The sequence below is a fragment of the Sinocyclocheilus rhinocerous genome, unplaced genomic scaffold (assembly GCF_001515625.1).
Source record: "Sinocyclocheilus rhinocerous isolate Xijiao unplaced genomic scaffold, SAMN03320098_v1.1 scaffold1111, whole genome shotgun sequence".
Classification (NCBI taxonomy): Eukaryota; Metazoa; Chordata; class Actinopteri; order Cypriniformes; family Cyprinidae; genus Sinocyclocheilus; species Sinocyclocheilus rhinocerous.
This window is the reverse complement of record NW_015655406.1, coordinates 1,523,132-1,532,298: the sequence shown is the minus strand read 5'-3', so window position 1 is coordinate 1,532,298 and position 9,167 is coordinate 1,523,132. Positions and strand designations below refer to the sequence as shown.

General features: G+C 37.6%; 1 protein-coding gene across 1 annotated transcript in view; it reads left to right on the top strand.

Annotated features, from left to right (window-relative positions):
* Positions 1-9,167, top strand: part of LOC107718238 (contactin-associated protein-like 5) — a 40,239-nt gene that overhangs the window by 1,047 nt on the left and 30,025 nt on the right. Inside the window, exons 2-4 of the mRNA XM_016525232.1 lie at positions 5,446-5,593; positions 6,046-6,249; positions 6,460-6,641. Of these exons, the coding sequence (XP_016380718.1) occupies positions 5,446-5,593; positions 6,046-6,249; positions 6,460-6,641 (534 nt within the window). The remainder of the gene's footprint in view (positions 1-5,445; positions 5,594-6,045; positions 6,250-6,459; positions 6,642-9,167) is intronic.

Sequence of the window (9,167 nt, the reverse complement as noted above, 5' to 3'; positions counted from 1 at the left end):
TTCGCTAGATTCTATAGTCTACGTGTCGAACCGGTTTCCTCCTGTGTTCTCACCTCAAATGGGTAGTGGCACTGAGAGGCCCGGTTCAGAGTCGGCTTGCGGCATCCTGGACGTCTAGTTCTCCAGAGAGTCCCCTGACCAGGCAGACCCTGTCGAGTCCTCCAGCACTGCGGCCAGATGTGGCGGAGCATCCGGCGCCAGGCCTTTCAGCCAAGGAATTCCTGAAATCTGGTGTGAGGCTAGTGCCCATATGAGTGACCCGGTTGGGATCCCATATGTGTATTTCTACAGTACAATTACTAGGGCCGTGTTCTACTGTTGGGTTGCGAGGAACAGCTGTAGTCGACCTTCTCTGTGTGGAGCCCGGTCTTATCGTCTGCCTTATAGGAAGGATCAGGAGGCCTACACAGGGCACTGGAGGGGGCAGCACCTGTGGCTGAAAGGGAACACACCGACTGAAAGGGAACGTCTCGGTTACGTATGAAACCCTTGTTCCCTGAAGGAGGGAACGGAGATGTCACGTCTCATCGCCACAGTTGCTGTACCACTGCCGGGTCACCGGCTCAGCTCCTCAGCGAAAACATGAATTAATGCAGTGCACCTGCTGCCAGATGTGAAATCCGCATGCCAATGTCCATTGGCTCGTTTAGTTACACTCGAAGTGGATTGGTCTCTCTGGCGAGATCCCAATTCGTCAGTCATCACTGACGTGACGTCTCCATTCCCTCCTTCAGGGAAAGAGGGTTACATACGTAACCGAGACGTTCTCAAGATGGACAGAAGGCTCTCTGCAGAGTTATTGTTTGGATTACTGTAGTGCCTCCCATTGACTCTAGTTGTCTTTTCTTTAGTTTGGGCTTATTGCGACATCTCTGAAATCGATTTCCTTTGCTTCTCTCCACCGCTGGTTCGTGTTCAAGTGATCCACCAGATGTAAAGCCTCAGACTTGCACAAACCCACACGTGTACGCATTCACACAAAATCAATATTTCATTTCAGAACTCTCTCTTATCTGTTCCTCTGTGCTTGAATTGGTAAAGCAGATTAACCTATACTTTTTCACTAAAATAATACTGTTGCAAAATGGTGTGGCAAAAGTATGGAAGTCCCTTATCTTGTACCATAAAGTTCGGCTGTCAGTTTCCTGTAATAACAATACCTGACATCCAGGGTGAGCTTCTAAGTAACATTTGAGTAATATTTTACATGAATAATGCACATTTTCTCAGTGCAGTGGTTTGGAAAGAAAGAAATGTCTGTATTATCTAAATCCATAATGTAAGTAGAATGTTTGGTGGTGGTATTAAAATATTAATGTAATTATTGAAATTTTCCAATTGTGAACTGATTTTTATTTTTTTTTTGATTGCAAGTTTAATCTTCAGCAACATGAAAAGGTCAGAGCAGTTGTGTTGTGTTTTGAACTTTAACAATGATCTCCAAGGCTTTTCATAATGTTTCTTTTTTTCATTAAGAGCTTTGATGCCTTTGCTCTGTAAACCGCCCACTTTCTATCCCATATAATAAGATTTTGGTGTCCATTTAAAATCATTGGCAATGACTGGGAGGAGCTTTAGCGTAAGCCGCTAACAACAGCTAATGTGGCAAGGAGGATTCATCACGTTGTGACCGATTCTATTAAACCACTCAGAATCAGTTCAGAAATGTGTTTATAGATATTTTCTCCCAGCCATTCCCGTATGCTGATCTGTCTCTGTCTGGCTCTAAAGTTCTTTGGATACTCTTTAAGTGTGGTCCAACATGTCTTTGTATTTCCACAGAGGTGGAGGTGATGATGGAAAATATTGATTATGTTGAGCTAAAGCCGCTAAAGGCTTAATCAGATCATCTTACTGTTGTGAAGAATCTTTTCACTGAAAAGGCTTTAGCTGCAACATGTTTCTGTTATCTCTTCCTCTCTTTTTATATTCAAAGGACTAGAATAATTGTTTTTTTGAGTATTCAAATGCTAAATGAAGACGTATGACTCGACCAGGATCATGCATAAAAACAATGTAAACTTAAGCCAGATGAGAATTTGTAGCTCGAAAATGCATCGTCTTCCCAACTTTCATACCTCTGCTTTCAAAAAAGGGTCGATAGCTCAAAGTTAATTAACCTCCCTCTTGAACTTTAAAAATTACACAAAATGTCAGCTGTACCTTTAAAATTCAAAATAATAATGATTATAATTTAAAAATCAATACTTGCCGTCTGTGTATTGACTCTGTATTGGGATGAAAGCGCTTCATAAAGAGCTATATTGATTAGCTTCCCCTCACTTTAGCTCGGAGCATTCAAATACCATCACATTGGCAAATAAAAAACAAGGAAGTTGATAAACAACAATTTAGTTAAACCCATATAAAATGTACATGGTAAACAATATTTTGCCATTTTTAAGTTTAACTTAATATTAAATGGAGATTGTTAGGTTGGTAGATTTTTTGCATACCTTGCATTTTTAGGTGAATATAAACCACTTTGGGAGATACTAATATGTTCAGAAGACCTGGGATGTGTAGTTGGCCTATATTTTGCATGTTTCAAGTTTTATGATAGATTGAGATCAATTTGCGGTGCAGCTTATGTAATAAGAATTTAAAAGGTTTATTTGAGTTTTGTTTTGTACAGTACTTCCTATAACACACATGGCCTGATTAATTTAAAGTTAAATATAGTTCTTATATAAAGTAACTTCACAATTCACAAACTTTGTTTGCATGTTAAACAAAGTACCATCTTCATTTTTAATAGCTTAATTCAAGGCTTAAGAATTTAATTTAAGTTTCAATAAGTGATATTTACAGTGTGTTGCTTAGACCTCTGCTTAGTGTATCTCACTAATGAACGTCTTTGAGAAGCTATTGTGCCTGTCTTCATCTCTCTCTTTCTTCCTCTGTCTTTACCTACGCTAAATGAACACAGAAAACTAAGCCTATTGTTCAGTACAAGGATTAAACAACTAGCCCTTCATCCTTGAGTTGAGAAGGTGAATCACTTGCAAATTAAGTTTTCCTGTCATCGTCCACTGGGATGTTGGGGGAAGTTCAAAAAGCACTGTATTATTCCCTTCTTCTCTGAATAAAACATACATAGAGCATTGTTGAATTATGGATAGAATTTTTGTGTTGCACTGTTTTTTCATGCTTAGTCTCCTGTGTAAATTTTTGAACACAAATGAGATGATACTAAGAAAGTTGTTGTGGAAATATCTAAAGGTATGTCAAAATTGGTCATCCTCATTAAACCAATATGTAGGTCATTCAGACACAATCTTCCAGCATCCAAAATTACATTAAATTGAGTAAAGAAGTATAGGACTGGCTTTTCCAGAGATTGCTGAGATTCTATGAAAGGTGAAATTTTAAAGCTTTTTCTCTGAAGAAAAATCATAGCAGAAATTCAGTGTAAGATTTAAAGAAACTAACCAGAATTCTAATAATTCCCTCTTTCAGTGATCTATAGGAGAACACATTTTATTCTGATTGCTGCCTGTAATAATTCTGAGACATATTTCTGCTTTTACATTATATAAATCATTTCATCATCCTAGCTTATTTTCCATTTCCTCTCCATTTTCTTTGCGTCTGTGATTTTTGTTTTTCCACAGCTGTTTTCTCACTAAATTAATTATTAATATCAAGTTCAACAGCCTCAAAGACAACAGTCCACAAAGGTTAAAACCAGTCACTTTGTACTAGCTTCTAATTAGGCATTAAGAAGAATTTTTTATTTTTTTTTAAATACAATTTTGTTTACAAGCTGTTTTATTGCCATCTTTCCACGGTTGAAACACTGATTGAGTGATTACATGAGGTGTGAGATGTTCATTCATGTTTATTTCATGTTAAAATTAGTAGTAAAGAGGAAGGGATGATCGCTGCCATTTGAACCAAAGCGCTACAGCGATCTGCCGCGCCACATCAAAGAGCGCCAAAACGGCATTTATTGTTTGAATTTCTTGAAAAAAGGACATCATTTGATAGATGAGACTTTGTTTCTTATTAAAAGTAACAATAAATAAAACTGGAAGTTTCCAGTGCAGTGGTACCGAAAGACCCATACCGAAAATTACGTGAACCGTTACACCCCTAATATGTTTGTGTGTGTGTGTATATATATATATATATATATGTATATGTGTGTATGTTTATATCAGCTACTCTGACTCCTTTCACCTTTCTGGCAGAATTATGGCATTATTTTCATTTGTGTATTTTAATAAGCAGATCATTGAATAGGTCAGTTTACATGATATTTAATGATATATAAAATATCACCACCCCTCAGTCATGCTAGAAGCTTGTCAACTGTTAGTCAGAGGTTCATTCATACTCACAGTCTGTGAGCAAGGGCTTAAAATTCACTTGGCAATGAGCAAACATTCCAGTCACTCTCTCCCTCAAAAAAAAGAGAGATTTTTCTCTCTATATAAGTTTTCTCGTACTTTCCCATTGTTTCATCACACCCTTGATCTTTTATTAACTTTAATGATGCAGACAAGATGAAGGAAATTAGTTTATTCTGGTTTGTATGCTGTCGGCATGCGTTAGCTCTGTGAAAGACAAACAGACTGGCCGCCACCTTCCAAAAATCATTTGGCAACTTCCCCCCTAAAAGCTCGGGGAGTGATTTATTTTCAAGGATCCTTTAATAAAAATGACAAAACAAAACACCCCAGCAGAGATGAATCAGCACACAGATGAAAGACTGAGAAGGTCAGAACTCATCAGAAAATCATTTAGTCTCATTTCATCATCACTGGGGAGCAAAGAACCAAACTCAGAGTGGATCATTTGTGCTAATATAATGTTTGCATCGTACAAAGCATTGTTTGCTAAATGGTGTCTGCAGGGCCTGGTTAGCATGGCAGCTGTTCTGTTCAAGAGCCTTTAATAAACTGTCACTGAACCATGTTGAAAACACACATTTGTTTTACTGTACTGTTTGACCAGAATTTTGGGAAAAACTTTTTTTTTGGTCGGCATAATGGAAATGTATTCTAGTCTTTTATGCAGGTAAATTTTTGAACCCTACCATTCAAAAGCTTGGGGTCAAGATTTTTTTGAGAAATTAAGAAATAAGTTCATACTTTTATTCGTCAATAATGCATTAAATTGATCAGAAGTGACAGTAAAGACATTTATAATGTTAAGAAAGAATTCTATTTCAATAAATGCATCACTGTTTCCATAGAAATATGAAGCAGTGCAGGATTTCTTGAGCAGCACATCAGCATATTAGAATGATTTCTGAAGGATCATGTGATGCTGAAGACTGCAGTAATGGTAGCTTTCAAAAACAACTTACCAACCCCAAACTTTTCAATGGTAGTTTACCTAATACTTTTGATTTTAGTATTAACATAGTATCTGGTAAGGACTACCTGGCCAATATCACTGTATATGTGTGTTTTTGTGTGCCTGTGCATATATTTACAGATATTTATAGGAAACAGTGACACAGACACAGTGGTCCAACACAAACTCCCTCACTCAATCAGAACTCGATATATGCGTCTTTTGCCCCTTGAGGGAAGCCCCAAAGGAGGAATGGGTCTACGGCTAGAGGTCTATGGCTGCACATACAGTGAGTGATACCTTACATGAACTGAGATTCTCCATCAAATGTTATTACTTTTTTACTGAGCTAATGAACTTTTCTATCCCATACCCCTAAACCTCACCGTCACACAAAACATTCTGCATGTTTAGATTTTCATTAAGACGATATGCAGTATGTTTATTTAGCCCCTTCCTAAGTGTTTTAAGGTGATCTACTATCCTTCCCACAATGCAGGTAAAACCTGGCACACACAATATTAAGAAGCATGCCATTTCATTGTCCATCAGTTTCTATTAACATGTTTTATACCATATTTAAGATCTGAAGAAGTGAACTGCATTCAAACATTCAGTACAGCTTCATTTTAAAATCAACAGGAAGTATCAGAGTGCACAGATCTCGGAAGGTCAAAGAAAGTGCAGAGAGAGAAGGGTCTTCTCACATTCTCTTTGATCTCCTTTTGCTGTCCTCCTCAGAGTCCGACGTGGCTGACTTCGACGGCCGCAGTGCCTTACTCTACCGGTTCAACCAGAAGTCCACCAGCACAGTGAAAGACGTGATTTCCCTGAGATTCAGGAGCCATCAGGCAGAAGGGGTTCTGGTTCATGGAGAGGGACAGAGAGGAGATTTCCTCACTCTGGAGCTTCAGAGAGGAAGACTCATTTTACATCTCAATTTGGGTGAGAGAAAGAGAAGGGTGGGGCACATTTCAGATTTACCTTCTATCATTTTATACACACTCATGCTCAAATGTCTTGATGGACCAGAAAGTGAAATTAGAGATTAAAGAAAAGTACCTGAGACGCAGTGAGTTTAGATGCCTGGCTGAATTCTTTGTTTTAAGTTCCAAAGTCTAGGTTCCTATTCTCTCTTTTGCTGTCCCTGTACAGATGATGCCAAGCCTCAGTCTACTGGTCGTTCTTCTGTCATGCTAGGAAGTCTGCTGGACGACCACCACTGGCACTCTGTTCAAATTGAGCGCTTTAACAAACATGTCAACTTTACAGTGGATGGACACACGCAACACTTCCGCAGTCCGGGACAAGAGGACACACTGGAGATAGACTATGAGGTGAGATCTTAATGTAAATTATTGTAAATCTGAATATAATTAATTATTTGCATTCTGTCATTTATAGATGTAATTTGTTTATACAACTCTGAAAAAATGATGACAGGCTTTTCCTAATACATAACGGACACTGACACAACTAAATATTTAAAAAGATCTATTACTGTGACATGCATAAAGATATCCCGCTCCCTTGTTATCTGAAACCATGTTTCAAAACATTTTATTCAATCACTGTCACTGCAAACTTATGAAAGCCTGAAATGAAGTTCCATAGAGAACAAAGTCAGTGATTCCAGGAATTTCAGCACAACCAAACAAACAGACCCTTTGAAACACACTACCATTTAAAAGTTTGGGGTCGTTAAGATTTCTTTTCATGTTTTTGCTCAAATACAGCAATATTGTGGAATATTATTACAACTTAAAATAACTGTTTCTGTTTTAATATATTGAAAAGTAATTTATTCCTGTGATGGTAAAGCTGAATTTTCAGCATCATTACTCCAGTGTTCAGTGTCAGAAATCATTCTAATATGCTGATTTGCTGCTCAAAAAACATTACTTATTATATACTATAGCGGGGAGAGTTGCACCAGTTTTTACTTACAGTGTGTTTAAAGTGAGCGCATGACAGTAATGGGTCCAACTTAAATATGTACATAAATTTCAGGACGTGGTGCATCCTTGGGAAATAATCACTTTGGATCTAAAACAAACTGCTTTCAAAATTTGGCTTTCCAAAAAAAGTGGTCTCTTGGCTCAACTTGCCCCCAGTGAGGGGTAAATTGAGCCTAGGTAGAGGGTAAGTTGAGCCACATGGAGTTAAACTGTGCCATTGATTATGTTGAAGTAAAACTGAACATTTCACCTCATGCTATATCAAAGGAAGTAAATTTTTATAAAAATGACTTTTGTGAGCCTTGTGATGTTCAAAACCAAGAACAAAATTAAAAATGCTTGGTCTAAAATGAATGAAGTATAATGTTGAATTACAGTAAAATAATACTTTATGATCATAAAAAGGGATGAGCCACTTGGCTTAACTTACCCCAGGACTTTCGGCTCAAATTACCCCACTCCTACCATTTTAACAAACTTGTATCAAAACTTGTATCATCCTCCAGTTTAGAGCTAACATCATGCTAACAATATAGCTTCATATTATATCTTCCTAAAGCACAAACACGTGTGATATTTCTTTTTCAGATTTGTCTGTAAGTGTTCAGTCACAAGAAGCATGATATACAGTATGTATGGATTCTGTGATGAATAGAAAGTTCAATGGAACAGCATTAATTTGAAAGAGAAAATTGAATTTTTTTAACATCAATATATTTTGGGTAGTGTAGATCCTTGGATTGCTATCGCTGTTTTTTATATTTTCTTCCACATTTATTTTTGGTTACCCATTTTTCTATCCTTTTCACCTTCAGTTCTTCATTTCTTTAACCTCCACCCTATCTTCCATCCCCCATTTATTCTTTTGTGTGTATAAGGGATTATTTCAACCATGATAGCGCACATCTCCTGTTTTTGTATTTTTTACTCATTCACGCTTAAATGATTAATGGGTTCAACACTGAATGAAAATTGATACCATTTATTATAGATTAACCTCGTTACAAACAGCTGAAATATTTACCACTTCTCCCCTCTCTCTATTTTTTACATGGTGTCCGCGGGGTCTTAAAAAGTATTAAAAGTTGATAAATCAATTTAGAGAAAATTAAGGACCTTAACAAGTATTAAAAAGTCTTAAATGCCATTTTCCAAGGTATTAAATTTTGTATCACCGAATAGTGGGGTTCTGTGTAGTTTATTTATGGAATCCCGCAAGATTTGACTTCATCTGTTACGGCGCTCACTGACTGACTGTGCCGCTGGGTCATAGCGTGGGGCTTGTTGATCCCGCTCACGCTAAATTTCTGACCATTACCGCACGCTCCCATCTGCTCCCGCGATTTTTGTGTCCGCTCCTGCAAACATTCTAATATTGTATATAATTTTCGCACATCAGGGCGCCGCAATCAATATGTGGTGTATTTAAATCCCCTTTGAATGAGCGCTCGCAGTCTTAGTTCACTTTCACTTTCGATTTCGCGATCGCGCGCGCACTGGGTAAAGGGAGCACATCCTACGATAAAAGATATGTGTCAATGAGCTCGTGTTTTATTTTCCTTGTTTTTTTTTTAAAGAGCTTCCAATCTTGACAAAGGCAGCAGGGTATATAATTTTCACATGGAGATTGTGAGTGCCTATTTGATACTTTGTACCATTATTATCAAGGTGCAGCACTCAAAATAACAAGCAAAAGTGCACTTTCACCACTATCAAAGCCCAACTTAATATATGCTCTGAAAATACAGCAATCAACTTATCGATTTTATTAAAGCTGGGTAAAACAGGCCCACAAAGTAGCCCTCTAAACTATTATTTGCCATGAAAACAGTATTTTTACTGATCTCTGGGATATGTGGTTGTTGTGTGTGTGTGTGTGTGTGTGTGTGTGTGTGTGTGTGTGTG